This window comes from Pan paniscus, chromosome 16 (genome assembly GCF_029289425.2).
Source record: "Pan paniscus chromosome 16, NHGRI_mPanPan1-v2.0_pri, whole genome shotgun sequence".
In the NCBI taxonomy this organism is placed as follows: Eukaryota; Metazoa; Chordata; class Mammalia; order Primates; family Hominidae; genus Pan; species Pan paniscus.
In genome coordinates this window covers 5,506,254-5,523,960 of record NC_073265.2, presented here as the reverse complement: position 1 = coordinate 5,523,960, position 17,707 = coordinate 5,506,254, and the positions used below count along the sequence as shown (strand labels likewise).

The 17,707-nt window shown below is 46.5% G+C and overlaps 1 protein-coding gene across 12 annotated transcripts in view; it reads right to left on the bottom strand.

Annotated features, from left to right (window-relative positions):
* Nucleotides 1–1,563: 1,563 nt before the first annotated feature.
* LOC129394002 (programmed cell death 6-interacting protein-like) overlaps nucleotides 1,564–17,707 on the bottom strand; it is a 60,945-nt gene continuing 44,801 nt past the window's right edge. For 4 of the 12 annotated variants that reach the window (XR_010110028.1, XM_063596978.1, XM_063596975.1 and 1 more), the window contains one exon: nucleotides 15,879–17,333. Coding sequence is in view for 6 of the 12 variants with exons in the window: in XM_063596979.1 (XP_063453049.1) it covers nucleotides 17,278–17,333 (56 nt within the window). In the remaining 6 variants the exon portion in view is untranslated. The other 8 variants (XM_063596973.1, XM_063596977.1, XR_010110032.1 and 5 more) reach the window with 6 other exon arrangements.

The following is a 17,707-nucleotide window of genomic DNA, read 5'->3' as shown; positions in this document are numbered from 1 at the left end:
GAAGCCTCAAAGACCATTGTCACCACAACAGCCTGGAACAGAGTGGGGTGGGATACCCGTTACGGCCCCCTCTTTGCCCTGTGTAGATGGAATATGAATCTTGGAAAATGACAACAGATGGTCATAAGCTTGACCTGGTAGTGGCACCAATTGCAGCTGCCATTTCAGAGATGGCTTAGAAATACTCCAGATGTGTTTCCAGACTAGAGCAAAACAGCATAGTCCCTGACACCTAGTATGCTTTGGGTTAGTTAACTCTTTCTTTTCCCCGTTTCCTCATATGAACAAAACTGGTTAACATTTTAGGTTCCAAGTGAGAATGCGACTGAGTTGACACAATTGTGCAATAATACGGTCCTGACGAGACTTCCTCCAGATGCACGGCAGGAGGGTATGGTGGTGGCTGCATGGGGTAGCTCCTTGCTTGCTCTCCAGACCTCCCCACTGCTCTGCACCTGAAAAACTGACCTCTGAGGACAGACCCATGGGATCCCTGGCCCTCTGGCCTCCAGCTGGGTTTGCCCAGTGGGAGATACTGAAAAAGACTGCAGGGAGTGGAGGGTGATGCTGGTGCATGTGGCCCTAGCTCTCCTCCTTCCCTAGCACTATGAATTGGCCCTGTTGTCCTACCAGAGACTCTAGCTCCTGCACTCAGCCCTCTCCCCCAACTGCAGGCCTCGCTGGATTCCAGTAATCCTTCCCTTCACTTGCTCCTTTAGGCCTGGGAGTGCTCATAGCTCTCCAGTGGTGCTAGCCCCAAGGGGCTATTCTGTTGATGGCACTTAACCCTGCCCCGCCTTTGTAAATAGTCCTTTCACTAAAGACTCCTCATTTATCCCATCTGAAAGTACCATCTGTTTTCTACTGGGACTCTGACTGATTCAAGGAAGAGAATGGATTCCTCCACCTAATATTTATTGGGTAGTTACCATGAAATTCATGCTAGGCATTGGGGATGTCATTGAAGCAAAACTAGACATGCTCACTGCCCCCTCAGAGCTTTCTGGGAGAGATGGCTATTAATCCAATGACCATTCAAAGGGAAATTACAAATGAGGCGTGCCCAAGGAAGGATGGGAACGCGGTACTGTGAAAACTCCTCGTGGGAGAGTGGGTGTTCTTCCCTTCCATTTGAGTTGGCATTCCAGGCAATGGAACAGCATGTGCAAAGACCTGGAGCTGTCAGGAGTAAAGTGCTTTTGAGGAATTTGAGAGAGGCTCATGCAGAGGAGGCTGGAGAGGCAGGAGGGTGTGTGAAGGGCATCCCAGGGAAGAAGAGTAAAGCCTCTGGAGAAGGTAGTAGGTGGCCGTGAAAATGGCCCTGATGGCCCATGCCTCCTGAGATCCATGGTCTTGTGTAATCCCCTCCCTCTGAGTGTGTGCTGGACTGCCTGAGTTACCTCTAGTGAACAAAATACTCCAGAAGGGGGCCGGGCGCGGTGGCTCACACCTGTAATCCCAGCACTTTGGAAGGCCGAGGCGGGTGGATCATGAGGTCAGGAGATGGAGACCATTCTGGCTAACATGGTGAAACCCCGTCTCTACTAAAAATACAAAAAAATTTAGCAAATTAGCCGGGCGTGGTGGTGGGCGCCTGTAGTCCCAGCTACTCAGGAGGCTGAGGCAGGAGAATGGCGTGAACCCGGGAGGCGGAGCTTGCAGTGAGCCGAGATCACGCCACTGCACTCCAGCCTGGGCAACAGAGCGAGACTCTGTCTCAAAATAATAATAATAATAATAATAATTCTCCAGAAGGGATGGGATGTGAATTCTGACACTTGCTTACAAAGGAAATACTATGACTTCCATTTCCGCATGCCCTCTTTTGTTCTCTTTTTCTTGACTCACCAGCTGCTGCATGGTGGGGACACTCATGCAGCCTGTGGGGTGGCCCAGATACTGAGGAACCCAGGCCTGACAGCAACCAGGTGGGTGAGTAAACTTGGACATGGATCTCAAGAGGACTGCCCTGTGAACACTACTTCCATGTGCATGCAAGGAGCTTCTCCAACCCCAGGTGAGCCTTCAGGTGACAGCAGACCTCGCTTATAGCTTAACTACAACCTGCCAAGGACTGTGAGCCACAGGCATCCAGATTCCTGACCAGCAGAAACTGGGAGATAATAGATGTACATCGTTTTAACTGCCATGTTTTGGAGTAATTTGTTATGCAGCTATAGGTAACAAATACAGAGCATATTACGGAGTGGGATGGCATATTTCTTTTCTTTTCTTTTCTTTTTTTTGAGACGGAGTCTCACTCTGTCACCCAGGCTGGAGTGCAGTGGTGCGATCTCAGCTCGCTGCAAGCTCCGCCTCCCGGGTTCACGCCATTCTCCTGCCTCAGCCTCCTGAGTAGCTGGGACTACAGGCACCTGCCACCATGCCGGGCTAAGTTTTCTGAATTTTTTTTTTTCTTTTTTTTGAGACGGAGTTTCCCTCTATTGCCCAGGCTGGAGTGCAGCGGCGCGATCTCGGCTCACTGCAAGCTCCGCCTCCCGAGTTCACGCCATTCTCCTGCCTCAGCCTCCCGAGTAGCTGGGACTACAGGCGCCCACCACGACGCCCGGCTAATTTTTTGTATTTTTAGTGGAGACAAGGTATCACCATGTTAGCCAGGATGGTCTCGATCTCCTGACGTCGTGATCCGCCAGCCTTGGCCTCCAAAAGTGCTGGGATTACAGGCATGAGCCACCGCACCCGGCCTGTATTTTTTTTTAATAAAGACGGGGTTTCACCGTGTTAGCCAAGATGGTCTTGATCTCCTGACCTCATGATCCACCCGCCTCCGCCTCCCAAAGTGCTGGGATTACAGGTGTGAGCCAAGGCGCCCGGCCAGGGTGGCATATTTCTTTCCTTCAACAAATACTGATGGGCTGCTATATATCAGGTACATTGTGGGTACTGACATGTGTATTAGTTCACTTTGCGTTGCTATGAAAAATTACCTGGCCCGTCATGGTGGCTCAGGCCTGTCATCCCAGCATTTTGGGAGGCCAAGGCAGGCGGATCACCTGAGGTCAGGTTGGGAGCCTAGCCAACATGGTGAAACCCCGTCTCTACTAAAAATACAAAAATCAGCTGGGCATGGTGGCACATGCATGTAATCCCAGCTACTTGGGAGGCTGAGGCAGGAGAATCACTTGAACCCGGAAGGCTGGGGTTACAGTGAGCTGAGATCGCAGCACTGCACTCCAACCTGGGTGACAGGGAGAGACTCCATCCCAAAAGAAAAAGAAAAAAGAAAAAAGGAAATACCTGAGACTGAGTAATTTATAAAGGAAAGAAGTTTAATTGGCTGACAGTTCTGCAGGCTGTATAAGAAGCATGGGGCTGGGCACAGTGGCTCATGCCTGTAATCCCAGCACTTTGGGAGGCCAAGGTGGGTGGATCACGAGGTCAGGAGATTGAGACCATCCTGGCTAACACGGTGAAACTCCGTGTCTACTAAAAATACAAAAAAATTAGCCGGGCGTGGTGGCAGGCGCCTGTAGTCCCAGCTACTCAGGAGGCTGAGGCAGGAGAATGGCGTGAACTCGGGAGGTGGAGCTTGCAGTAAGCCAGGATCGCGCCACTGCACTCCAGCCTGGGCAACAGAGCTAGACTCCCTCTCCCAAAAAAAAAAAAAAAAAAAAAAAAAAAAGGCATTGAACCAACATCTGCTTGTGCTTGTGTTAAGGCTCCAGGAAACTTTTACTTACGGCAGAAGGCGAAGGGGGAGCAGGTGTGTCCCATGGTGAGAGAAGGAGCGAGAGGAGGAGGCCCCAGTCTCCTAACAACCAGTTCTCCTGTGAACTCATGACTGCAGGGAAGGCAGCAAGTCATTCACGAGGAAACCGCCCCCATGACCCTCACACCTCCCACTAGGCCCAGCCATCAACACTAGGGGTCACATTTCCATATGAGACTTGGAGGGGACACATATGCAAGCTATAGCAACATGATACATTTTATACATTTTTGTGTAGTTATATTTTGAATGGGTAACACAGGAATGTGGTTTTAACATTTCAGGCCAGGTGGGGTGGTTCACACCTGTAATCCCAGCACTCTGGGAAGCCAAAGCTTGAGAATCACTTGAACCCAGGAGTTCAAGACCACCCTGGGCAACATAGCAAGACCCTGTCTCTGTTTTAAAAGTAATTAAATACAATTCTAAAGTAACAGTAAAGGACATAGGAAAAAGTCTCCTCTCCACAGACACCCAGTTCCTTTAGTATGGCTTCATATCATCAGTTTCTGCTGTCCCCTTCCAGAAAGATTTTATGCAAGTGGGAGCAAATATGTATTGGTTCTCAATACCATTCTGCAACTTGATCTTCTCACATGTTTATCTTAAAGAACATTCTGTGTCTGTACGTAGAAGATTCCTTCATTGTTTTTCACAGCTATATAGAATTCCATTATATGAATGTATCCTCCTACCTTTTCACCCATCCCCTACTGATGAACACCTAGGTTATTTTACAAACAAGGGTGCTGAATAACCATCACTATATAACATGTTGTGTGATCAGATAGATTCTAGAAGTGGGTCCAAAAGCATATGAGTGTCTAGCTTTGATAAATGTTATCCAACTCCCATGACAAGGTATGGTGGGATAGAGGCTTCCTTGTTTTCATGGCTGTGACCGGCAGATGAGAGTGTCTGCTTCCCCAACAATTGTCAGCTGTGTCATCAAATGTTTTCATGTCGCCAGTCTGACCATGGAGAAACAGCATTTCAGCCAGACCTGAGAGTGTCCTGCCCTTCTTTATTTACTTATTTATTTATTTTTTGAGATGGAGTCTACTCTGTTGCCAGGCTGGAGTGCAGTGGTGTGATCTCGGCTCACTGCAACCTCCGCCTCACAGGTTCAAGCCATTCTCCTGCCTCAGCCTCCCTAGTAGCAGGGACGACTACAGGCGCCCGCCACCACGCCCGGCTAATTTTTTGTATATTTAGTAGAGACGGGGTTTCACCATGTTAGCCAGGATGGTCTCAATTTCCTGACCTCATGATCCGCCCGCCTCCGCCTCCCAAACTGCTGGGATTACAGGCATGAGCCACCGTGTCCGGCCTGTCCTGCCCTTCTTATGTGTGAGGTAGAGAATCTCCTGACATGCTTAAGAGCTACTAACATTATCTGTGTTAAGGTTATTGTAAAAAAAAAAAAAAGAAAAAGAAAAAGAAAAGAAATCACACTGGCTGCTGAGTGCAGAATGGATTGGATTGTGTGGACCACAGCGGATGCACACAGATGAAGGGGGATGGGGAGATGGAGTGCAGCACATGGACTGAGAGCTGTTTGAAAGGCTCAAAAAAGAGGCCTTTGTGAGCCGTGTGTGTGTGTGTGTGTGTGTGTGTGTGTGTGTGCCTGCGCACACGTGCTCTCAGATAGAAAGTTGCCGAGGGAGAGGCAGTGCCAGCATTGGCCTTCAGTCTCTGACTCTTGCATCTTGAAGAAAGATGGTGCCCTTCCCTGAGACATCCAATGCTGAACGAAGGCCAGGCTTGTGGGAAAAGCTCAACTAACTATGTTTTCTGCTGTTGCTATGAGAACCATTAACTTCTTACATTTACTATATGCCGTGCCTTCCTCCTACACCTTAGCGGGGTTTTAAATTTTAACGCATGTCTTGGATTTAGCATATTTAAAATACCAAGCTAGCAAATCACATACACAAAGAGTATGTCAGGCCATCTATAAAATGTTGATTATTTCTCTGATTGTCTACATAGTACTGAGGGAGCATTTGCAAGAGAAGGTGGTGGAGGCTGGGAATCACCTGGAGGGGCGGGCAGCCCTCAATCTGGCTGCTTAAGTAACTCACACAAACAACACAGGCAGACAGAGCTCCCTGGAATTGGTTTTCTTCCATCTGCAGCCTGTGAAGTCAGTCGAGGCATCTGAAGTTCTTCAGTTTTTCACTTCTATGGGGCCTTCTGATCCAGGCGTGTGGTATTAACGTTCTCTAGGTGCCTGTACTAGATCCCATCCAACTCTCAGAGTCTGCTGTCGAAGGGATCTCAGAGGGAGTAACTACAAAAAAGAAAGAAGTAGGGGCTGGGTGCGGTGGCTCGTGCCTGTAATCCCAGCACTTTGGGAGGCTGAGGCGGGCAGATCACGAGGTCAGGAGACCAAGACCATACTGGCTAACACGGTGAAACCCCATCTCTACTGAAAATACAAAAAATTAGCTGGACGTGGGGGCAGGCACCTGTAGTCCCAGCTACTCGGGAGGCTGAGGCAGGAGAATCGCTTGAACCTGGGAGGCAGAGCTTGCAGTGAGCCGAGATAGCACCACTGCACTCCAGCCTGGGCTGCAGAGTGAGACGTCATCTTACAAAAAAAAAAAAAAGAAAGAAGTAGTAACTTCTAAAATTATATGTGTATATATCTTCTTGGATAAAAGAGACCATCCCCTTAAATACCAGCTAAATTTAACCAATGGTATTATGGTCATTTAGTGGGTTTTCCCCCAGAAGCCCACACTTCTCCCCATCCTCCAGTTCACACCATTAGCTGTGAGCATGATCCCCATGCCAGTGAAACCGGAGAATAAATATGTCAAAGTCCTGGCTTCGATTCTTCCAAAGTCAAGGTAAGAGAGAAACAGGAAAAACAGCTCCCTATTCCTCTCTCTAGGGCGGTGGTTCTGAAACTGTGGTCCCTCAACCAGCAACACTGGCCTCACCTGGTACCTGGTTAAAAATGAAAATTCTAGGCCCAGGCCCAGTGTCTCGTGCCTGGAATCCCAGCAGCTTGGGAGGCCAAGTTTGGGGGATCTCTTGAGGCCAGGAGTTGGAGACCAGCCTGGGCAACATATCGAGACCCCATCTCTACAAAAAGTTTTTGAAGGCCGGGCGCAGTCAGTGGCTCATTGAGGCCTGTAATCCCAGCACTTTGGGAGGCTGAGGTGGGTGGATCACGAGGTCAGGAGTTCAAGACCAGGCTGACCAACATGGTGAAACCTTGTCTCTACTAAAACTTCAAAAATTAGCAGGGTGCGGTGGCAGGCGCCTGTAATCCCAGCTACTCAGGAGGCTGAGGCAGGATAATTGCTTGAACCCAGCCAGCAGAGATTGCAGTGATCCAAGATTGCACCACTGCACTCTAGCCTGGTGACAGAGTGAGACTCAGTCTCAAAAAAAAAAAAAAATTTGTTTTTTGAATTAGCTGGGTGTGGTGGTGTGCTCCTGTTGTCCCAGCTACTTGTGAGGCTGAGGTGGGAGGAGCTCTTGAGCCCAGGAGATTGAGGCTGCAGCCAGCTATGTTCGCACCACTGCACTGCAGTCTGTGCAACACAGCAAGAGCCGAAAGAACGAAAGAACAAAAGAAAGAGGAAGGGAGGGAGGGAAGAAGGAAGGAAGGAAGGAAGGAAAAAGAAAGAAAAAAAGAAAGACAGACAGACATGGACATTCTTAGGCCTCACTCCAGACTTATGCAGAATAAGACATTCTGGGATGCAGTGCCAGGAAATCTGTAATTTAAAAACTCTCCCGGTGGTTCGATTGCATAACTGACCTTTGAGAACCACTGAATTTTGACATCCTAGGGCTGAGAGAAATCCCCAGGCCACCACGTGGGGTCAGTAAAGACAGTGAGGCTGAGTGGTCTCAGGCAGCGGCCTCACAGAACTGCCTGCAGCCCTCGTGGGAGTGGCTTGGCCACTCCAAGACAGGACACAGCCAGCTGGGTAGGCTGGGCCCCGGACAAGTTGATGCTGAGACAATGGAACTTGCACCAGAGAACCAAAACCCTGGAAGGAGTGGACACCTCAGCCAACACCAATGTGGAGGGCTGAATAGGCACAAGAGAAGACCCTCGCGGTGTGGCCAGAGTGAGCCGGAGGACCCGGACTCAGGCCCTGATGCCGCTGCGCCTCTGCCATCCTCACTCCGGTCTGGATCCATATTGAGCTCCTGGCCTGCGAGGTCTTACTATTTCACAGAGTAGACAGACAAAAGCAGTCCACTGTTGGCCGGGCACGGTGGCTCATGCCTGTAATCCCAGCACTTTGGTAAGCCAAGGCAGGCAGATCACCTGAGGTCAGGAGTTTGAGACTAGCCTGGCCAATATGGCGAAATCCTGTCCCTCCAAAAATACAAAAATTAGCTGGGAGTGGTGGCAGACGCCTGTAATCCCAACTACTCAGGAGGCTGAGGTGGGAGAATCACTTGCACCCGGGAGGCAGAAGTTGCAGTGAGCCGAGATGGCACTGCTGCGCTCCAGCCTAGGCCATAAGCGTGAGACTCTGTCTCAAAACAAAAAACAACTATAAAAAAAATTCCACTGTCAAGATGGCAGCGTGACCACGTTACATCTCTTTCTTCTATAGAACATCATTAGACATGGATTATATATATATATATATATATTTGTTTTTTGAGACAGAGTTTTGTTCTGTCACCCAGGCTGAAGTGCAGTGGCATGATCTCGGCTCACTGCAACCTCCACCTCCCAGGTTGAAGCGATTCTCCTGCCTCAGTCTCCTGAGTAGCTGGGATTACAAAAAATACATATATTTTAAAGCAGAGTAACAAATACATAACTAAGCATGGAGTGGAAAGAGGGGACCCCTGTGGACTTGATATTGTCTTTCTTAAAAAAAAAAAAAAAGAAAATGTGCAAGGTGGATGTCTTCCTGTCACTTTGCACAGCCTACTGCCATAGTGCCTGAACCCCAGACCACAAACTCACTGTCCTGCTCGGGGACCCCCAGGCCACACTGGACATTGAGGGCACCCCAAGCACTCTCCTATCCTCACCTCGCTCCTGCAGTAAATGGCTAAATGAATAACTCAGAAGTGAAGCCAAAAAGAAAAAGAAAATGCACATGGGGAACAGAAGAGGCGAGCAGAGGCCACAGCCATCTGCAGCCTGGAGGCCTGGGCTGATACACTGTGAAGAGATGTCTCCAGGGGCTGCCTGTGGGGAGCAGTCTGCCATTGAGAACACACCTAGAGAAGCCTCTCATAGCAGACAAGGGCAGAACCAGAAATTAACACGTGGGGAAGTTATACACCACAAATAGACAGGACAATCCGTGGAAGAACTGAGGGAATGGTGATAGCAGAATGTCAGGAAATGACTTTATAATATGTAGACCTTAGAGAAATAGAGGAGGAACTGAGACAAAAATCAATTTGAATCCCTGGAAATAAAAAATATAGTGACTGAAATTAACAATTCAGCAATTACTGAACTGACAGCTGGACAGAACTTGTACAGAGTTGTGTGTGTGCCTGTATGCACATGCTCACGCACTCATACAGAAAGAAACTTCAGAATATCAAGGAAAAAGAGAAAAAAGGTGTCAGGGAGAAAAGATGGTAAGTAATGCATTAAAAAAATGAAAATCAGGGGCCGGGAATGGTGGCTCACACCTGTAATCCCAGCACTTTGGGAGGCCAAGGCGGGCAGATCACGAGGTCAGGAGATCGTCCTGGCTAACACAGTGAAACCCCGTCTCTACTAAAAATACAAAAAAATTAGCCAGATGTGGTGGCGGGCACCTGTAGTCACAGCTACTCGGGAGGCTGAGGCAGGAGAATGGCGTGAACCCGGGAGGAGAACCCTTGCAGTGAGCCCAGATCGCGCCACTGCACTCCAGCCTGGGTGACAGAGCAAGACTCTGTCTCAAAAAAAAAAAAAAAAAAAAGAGAGAAAATCAGGCCAGGCTTGGTGGCTTACACCAGTACTTTGGGAGGCCGAGGCAGGCTGATCGCTTGAGCTCAGGAGTTCAAGACCAGCCTTGTCAACATGGCGAGACCTCGTGTCTACTAAAAATAAAAAAATTAGCCAGACGTGGTGGTGTGCACATATAGCCCCAGGCTGAGGTGGGACAATTGCGTGAGCCCAGGATTTGAGGTTGTAGTGAGCTATGATCATGCCACTGTACTCCAGCCTAAGTGACAGAGTGAGCCCCTGTCTCAAAAAAGACCCCAAAACCAAACAACAAAATAACATAAAAATCAAAATATATTGGATTTCATTTCTTAGCTATATTCTGCATATTAAAAACACACATTAAAAATGCAGGTCCAGGCCGGGCATGGTGGCTCACACCCGTAATCCCAGCACTTTGGGAGGCAAAGGCAGGTGGATCACCTGAGGTCAGGAGTTGGATACCAGCCTGGCCAACATGGTGAAACCCGTCTCTACTAAAAATACAAAAATTAGCCGGGCATGGTGGTGGGCGCCTGTATTCCCAGCTACTCGGTAGGCTGAGGCAGGAGAATTGCTCGAACCCAGGAGGCGGAGGTTGCAGTGAGCCGAGATTGCACCACTGCACTACAGCCTGGGTGACACACTGAGACTCTGTCTCAAAAAAAAAAAAAAAAAAAATTGCAGGTCTAGGCAGCACTCCCAGTGATCCCACACATCTGTCCCTTGATTCAACAGTGTTAGGATAAGACAGACCTGAGGACTCCCTTTCTTCCAGCCTCTCCTAACCTCCAATCTCCTCTCCAATTGCAACCTCCAGGACCATCTTCTCAGCCATCTCCTGCTTCCAGGACCAGCCAACACCATTGTGTTAGAAATAAGGTTAGCTCCTTGTTGCCAACCAACCACAAGCTCCCAGATTCGTCAGAATGATTCCACCGAGGAGGAAGCTGCGGTCAGCTGCCTGGTCCATGTGCATCGGCGGGTGTCCTGAACTTACCATTCCCTGGGCTTCTATTTCAACCACAATGAGTGGCTCTGGAGAGCTTTGGCTGCTTCTTCCATGAGTTGGTTCAATAGAAGCACAAGGGCACAGTGTGTCTCTTGGAAGTGCAAAACCAGCTGCACCATCTTCCAAGGTGCACAGAAGCCATCTCTAGATGAGTGGGGAAAATCATGGATGCCATCAAAGCCACCGTTGCCTGGAGAAGAATCTGAACCAGGCCCTTATGGATCCGCACGCCCTGGGATCTGCCCACACAGACTTTCATCTCTGTGACTTTCAGGACAGCCATTTCCTAAACGGGAAGATGAAACTCTTCAAGACGATGGGCAACCACCGCAGTTACCTTTGCAGGCTGGCCAGCCCCCAGGCCCACCTGCACCAGTCTCTTTTCCAAAAGCCTACCCACAAGCACAACCAGGGCCTCCAAAGCCCAGCAGCCTTTGAGGGGCTCCTCTGCACCTCCTGGTATCAGGGCTTCTGCCTGACCCTCTCCCTCCAGCCAGTAGGCAGCTTTTTAACCACCCTCCAGCCTCCTCCCAAGCCTTGGACCAAAGGAGAAGAAAGTTTTTGCAGCAAAAAAAGAAAAAGAAAAGCAGGATATGGAAAAATTGACAGTAACACAACAGAGAGCTCAGAAATAAATCCAAACATATCTGGTCAACTAATTTTTGACAAGGGCATCAAGAGGACACAATGGAGAAACAATAGTCACTTCTTGGCCGGGTGCAGTGGCTCATGTCTGCAATCCCAGCAGTTTGGGAGGCCGACGCAGGTGGATCACCTGAGGTCAGGAGTTCGAGACCAGCCTGGCCAACATGGTAATTACATTTTTTATTTCCAAGAATTCAAATAGATTCTTGTCTCAGTTCCCTATTTCTCTAAGGCCTACACATTACAAAGTCCTTTCCTGACATTCTGCTATCGCCATTCCCTTGGTTCTTCCATGGATTGTACTATTTGTGGTGTATAATTTCCCACGTGTTAATTTCTGGTTCTGCGCTTGTCTGCTATGCTAACGTTGAAGAAAGGATGATAACAGAACCTCCCTAAAACTGATGCTGTCCTTGTCCAGGAGCTGAACCCACTTTTGTAAGATGAATGAAAGGCCACAAGATTAGGATTTGGTGCGTGGGGGCCTGAATTCTGTGAAAATACAGGCATAGTTTCTGTAGCCCCTTACTGCTCAGGAGTCATGTGGCCAGAGGTCACAAGATTTGTGTCTTCCCCAGTGCCTCCTGTAAATAACATCACTATTGTGGAACCTAAAATTGGCCTTTTGGGATGTTTCTCAGACTTACCCCACCTGGACTCAACCTGTGGCCCCACCCAGATGTGGACTCAGTGCATAAGGACTATTTCCACACCCGTATGATTGCATCCCCAACCACTTGGGGTAACATCATTCATTCATTTGCACGTGGAAATCCAGTTTTCCCAATACCATTGTAATTCCCTGGTGGGTTCTTCCTGCTTGCTGCACAGACAAAACCAGTTCACTGAGGCCATGGTATTGCAGTAAGGAGTTGAATTAACTCAATGCCAGCCACATGGAAGGACTGGAGTTATCACTGAAATCAGCCTCCCCAAAGGCTCAGAGGTTAGGGTGTTTCAAGGAAAGTTTTGTGGGCAGGCAGGGGACTCAGGAATGGGTGCTCCTTAATGGTTAGGACTTCTCTAGGTGTGTTCTGAATGGCAGACTGCGCCCCGCAGGCAGCACCCGGAGACATCTCTTCGCAGCGTATCAGCCCAGGCTTCCAGACTGGCCTCTGCTCGCCTCTCCTGTTCCCCATGTGCATTTTCTTTTTCTTTTTGGCTTCACTTCTGAGTTATTCATTTAGCCATTTACTGCAGGAGTGAGGTGAGGATAGGAGAGTACTTGGGGTGCCTTCAATGGCCAGTGTGGTCTGGGGTCCCCGAGCAGGACAGTGAGTTTAGGGTCTGGGGCTCAGGTGCTATGGCAGTAGGCTGTGCGAAGTGACAGGAAGACATCCACCTTGCACATTTTCTTCAGTTTTAAAGAAACACGTTACCATTTCAGTTATATTTGTTTTATGAGACACAGTTTCGTTCTGTCCCCCAGGCTGGAGTGCAAAGGTGCGATCTCGGCTCACTGCAACCTCTGCGTCCCAGGTTCAAGTGATTCTCCTGCCTCAGTCTCCCGAGTATCTGGGATTACAAAAAAACAACATACATTTTAAAGCAGAGTAACAAATTGATAACTAAGCGTGGAGTGGAAAGAGGGGACCCCCGAGGACTGGAAATGGCAACGTTAGACTATGAACTAAATTTCTCCCATGGCTGATTTGGCCTATGCCCAGGAATGAGCAAAGACAGCAGGCCCGTGAGACTGGAAGCAAGATGGAGTCAGCCATGCTAGACTTCTCTCACTGTCATCTTTGCAAAGCTGGTCTCACCATTTATTGAAGTGAATTTTCTTTTTTTTTTTTTTCTTTTGAGACGAAGTCTTGCTCTGTTGCCTAGGCTGGAGTACAATGGTGGGATCTCAGCTCACTGCAACTTCCGCCTCCCGGGTTCAAGAAATTCGCCTGCCTCAGCCTCGCCATGCCTGGCTGGTTGTATTTTTAGTAGAAATGGGGTTTCACCATGTTGGGCCTCACAACACACATCAGTCCATCTCCTCTCCTGTTTGGCAGGGATGGTCACGATCCTCATTTCCCAGTTAAAGAAGCCAAAACTCCATTATGGGGTTTCACCATATTGGCCAGGCTGGTCTCGAATGCCCGAACACAAGTGATCCAAGCGCCTCAGCCTCCCAAAGTGCTGCGATTACAAGTGTGAGCCACCGCACCCAGCCAATTAGGAGTAAATATCCAACATTTAGCCAGGTGCAGTGGCTCACTGCTTAATCCCAGCACTTTCAGAAACTGAGGTGGAAGGATCACTTGAGCCCACAAGTTTGAGTCCAGGCCTGCCAACATAGTGAGACCCTGTCTCAACAAAACATTTAAAAATTAGCCAGGCATAGTGGTGTGTGCCTCTAGTCACAGCTACTTGGGAGGCTGAGATGGGAGAGTGTTTGAACCCAGAAGGTCAAGTAAGCTGTGATTGTGCCACTGTACTCCAGTCTGCATAACAGAGCAGACCCTGTCTCAAAAAAAATAAAATCCAAAATATATAAATAATTGATACAACTCAAAACAAATAACCCAATTTTTAAAATGTTTTTAAAAAAGAACTCGAATAGACCTTTCTTTAAAGAAGACATAAAAATAGCAAGTGGGTATCTGAAAGGTGTTCCGCATTGTAGGTCATTAGGGAAATGCAAATCAAACCCACTGAGATACCACCTCACACCCCTTATGACCATTATCAAAATGTCAAAAGATAAATGTTGGCAAGAGTGCGGAGAAATGGGAACTTTTGCATACTATGGATGAGAATGTAGATTGATACAGCCATTCTGGAAAAGAGTATGAAGATTTCTAGAGAAATTAAAAATAGAACTACCATATGACTCAGCAATCCCTCTTCTGGGCATGCACCCAAAGGAAATGAAATCATTACTTTGTAAAGATACCTGTATTCTCATGTTCATTGCAGCCTTAATCACAATAGCCAAGATATGGAAACAATCTAAGTGTCCATCAATGGATAAATGGATAAAGAGACTGTGGCACACACACACAATGGAATATTATTCAGCCCTAAAACAAACAAGGTCTTGCCATTTGCTGCAAGATGGATGAGGCTGGAGGACGTCATGCTAAGTGAAATAAAGCATACACAGAAAAACAAATATTGCATAAACTCATTTATATGTGGGATGTAAAAATGTAAATAAATAAATCTACAGAGATAGAGAGCAAAACATTCTTTACCAGGGGAGGTGGGAGAGGGGAGGAATTGGGGACATGGAGGCCAAAGGATACAAAGTAGCAGGTATGAAGGATGAACAAGTCTAGAGATGTAATGGATGACATGAGGACTGCAGGGAACAAAATTGTTCTGTATGTGAAATTCATGCTCAATGAGTAGATTTCAACCGCTCTTGCCACAAAAGCAACAAGGAAATGGGGAACTATGTGAAACGATTGGTGTGTTAATTTCTTTCAGTATAGGAATCTTTTTACAATCTATATATAACTTTTAACATCATGTTGTAAGCCTTAACTATACACAAGAAAATTTATTTTTAAAAAAGAAAAATTGACAAAGACTGACAAAGCAAAGACTAAGTAAATAAAAACAAGGGTAACTGTATTTATAGCTGTTAAACGAAAAAAAAAAAACAACAAAAAATGAGCCACCGACTGAGGCAAGTGCCTGCATCAATAGAGCTTTGTGGAGCCACAATTTGACGACACCCCCGGAAAAAACACAAGCCACAGAAACTACTGTGACCCGTGCTTTCCAAAGAGGGTTTTGGGAACTCAGTATGTAAGGGGAGAAGGCAGGCAGGAGAGAAGAAAGGGAGGGGGAGCAGGCAGTGAAGGGGTGGTTACATTCTTAGGAAGCTCTAATTAGTGCTCAGTAAATCTTCATTTTACATATGACGAGGTAAACATTTGAAAAGAGGGAGGAAAGAGTCAATTATGAAGCCATCTCAGGATAGCCTGAAGAGTGCTTGATCTCATGTTCTTGTTCTGTACCTGGGAAGATAAACCTGTATTCAACATTGTCAGTGTCAGATTGAATAGAACTCAGTGTCACATCTTAAACTGAGGTTGCAGAGCCAGGGTTACAACTGGCATATGCTTATTTTATAGGGGGACATGGATCCTGAAAGATTTAGGGGCTAGCAGGGAATGTCCCTGTGAACAGTTTGTAAGGGGGGCCATATGGAGAGTTATGTGGCCTTTTGTGGTAGTGGGGACCTGGCTTATGTCTAATGCCATCACACAGGCTTGTGAAATGACAGCTATCTCTTTGGGGAGAAAGAATGGCAGTTTTGCATGACTAAGCTCCCAAACTTATGTCTCCCTTACCATAACAGGTTTGGCGTTCCAAGACTTTATTTTCTTTTACATATTAAAAAAACTCTAATGAAAGAGGTATGTGAGAGATAAAGAGGGTATTTCCTAATTATAAAAGGGTGCAACCAGCAGGGAGAAAAAGGAATTCTAAATGTGTTTATGCCTGGTAACTTAACCTTAAAACACACAGAACAAAGCTTAACAAACGAAAAAAAGAAATAAGTTGACGATGATTGTGGGAAAGTTTCATATCTGTGTCTCAGCCACTGAAAAATAAACAGACAAACATCAGTAAGGAAATAGAATCTTTAAAGGATGCATTTAACACGCTCCGTCTAATTGAGATACGTGGTACACTACGCTCAACATGCAGAATACATATCCTTTTCAAGTGCAGAAGCAATATTTATAAAAATTAATCATATTTTTAATCATTGAGAAGACACAAATTCCAAAGAGTTTTAGTTATACAAATATTTAATCACAGTGGCAGTATAAGTTTGGAAATTAAGCAAAACATTTTCAGTATGGTAAAGGGATGAATAAAATCAAAGTTTGCTTTTTTGAAACACTGATAAAATTGATGGCCCCCAGCAAGATTGATTAACAAAACAGACAAAAGGCACAAATTCTAACCGCAGACCTTATAAGTATTAAAAAGATAAATGAATAATAGAACAACTTTGAAATTTTAGATAAAATGAACAAATTGATTCAGCAAACACAGGTTACCAAAATGAATATTCATATATATGTAATTGAACCTGTAATTAAACACCTTATAAAGAAAACTACAGTCTCACATGGCTTAATAAGTGAATTCTTTCCAAATCCTTAAGGAAGAAATAGCACACATCTTACATAAACTCTGTCAGCAATAAGAGAAGAAACATTTCTCAAATTGTCTAACCAGCATAGCTTTAATACTTCATATTAAAACCTCACAAGTCTGGGTGCAGTGGCTCACGCCTGTAATCCCAGCACTTTGGGAGGCTGAGGCGGGTGGATCACGAGGTCAGGAGATCGAGACCATCCTGGCTAACACGGTGAAACCCCGTCTCTACTAAAAAAATACAATAAATTAGCCAGGGGTGGTCGTGGGCGCCTATAGTCCCAGCTACTCGGGAGGCTGAAGCAGGAGAATGGCGTGAACCCGGAAGGCGGAGCTTGCAATGAGCCGAGATCATGCCACTGCATTCCAGCCTGGACAACAGGGCGAGACTCCGTGGCAAAAAAAAAAAAAAAAAAAAAAAAAAAAAACACAGAAAAACTTAGACTCCACTTTCTCTTGTGAATGTAAGTACAAAACTACCAAATGAACTAGGAGCAAGCCCATCTCAACCATATATAATATGGTATTAATCATTTATCACAACAAAGTTGATTTAATTCCAGAAATGCAATGTTCAACATTCAAAAGCCAATCACTGTTAAGTTACCTTATCAACATAAAAAGATAAGAAAAAACACTGCTCAATCAAGAAAGAAAAAAGCAATTGATACAATTCAGTACCTATTCATAAATCTTAAAACCTGTGTAACAGAGAGGAAGCAACATGTGAGTTAAACACTCCCCCAGCTGAGAATAGTGACATAACTTGTTTGCAGCCAAAAGATGAAAATTGCAGGCCAGGCGCGGTGGCTCATGCCTCTAATCCCAGCACTTTGGGAGGCAGAGGCGGGCGGATCACAAGGTCTGGAGTTCAAAACCAGCCTGGCCAACATGGTGAAATCTCGTCTCTACTAAAAATACAAAAAGAAATGAGTCGGGCGTGGTGTCATGCGCCTGTATTCCTAGCTATTAGGGAGGCTGAGGCAGGAGAATCGCTTGAACCATGGAGGCGGACATTGTGACAGTGAGCCGAGATTGTGCCACTGCACTCCAGCCTGGCAACAGAGCAAGACTGCATTTCAAAAAAAAAAAAAAAAAAAAAGGATGAAAATTGAATTGCAGTATAATTTTACAACTTTTGAGAAATCTATGTTTTTCAGCTAAAAAGAGACAAACTCAGCCTTTTGACCTTTCATCTTTCCCTCCTTGGAAGGCAATCCAAGGCCTGGAAAAACAGCAGCCACATTGTGACCACAAGAATAGAAACCAGGCTAAGGAAGTATCA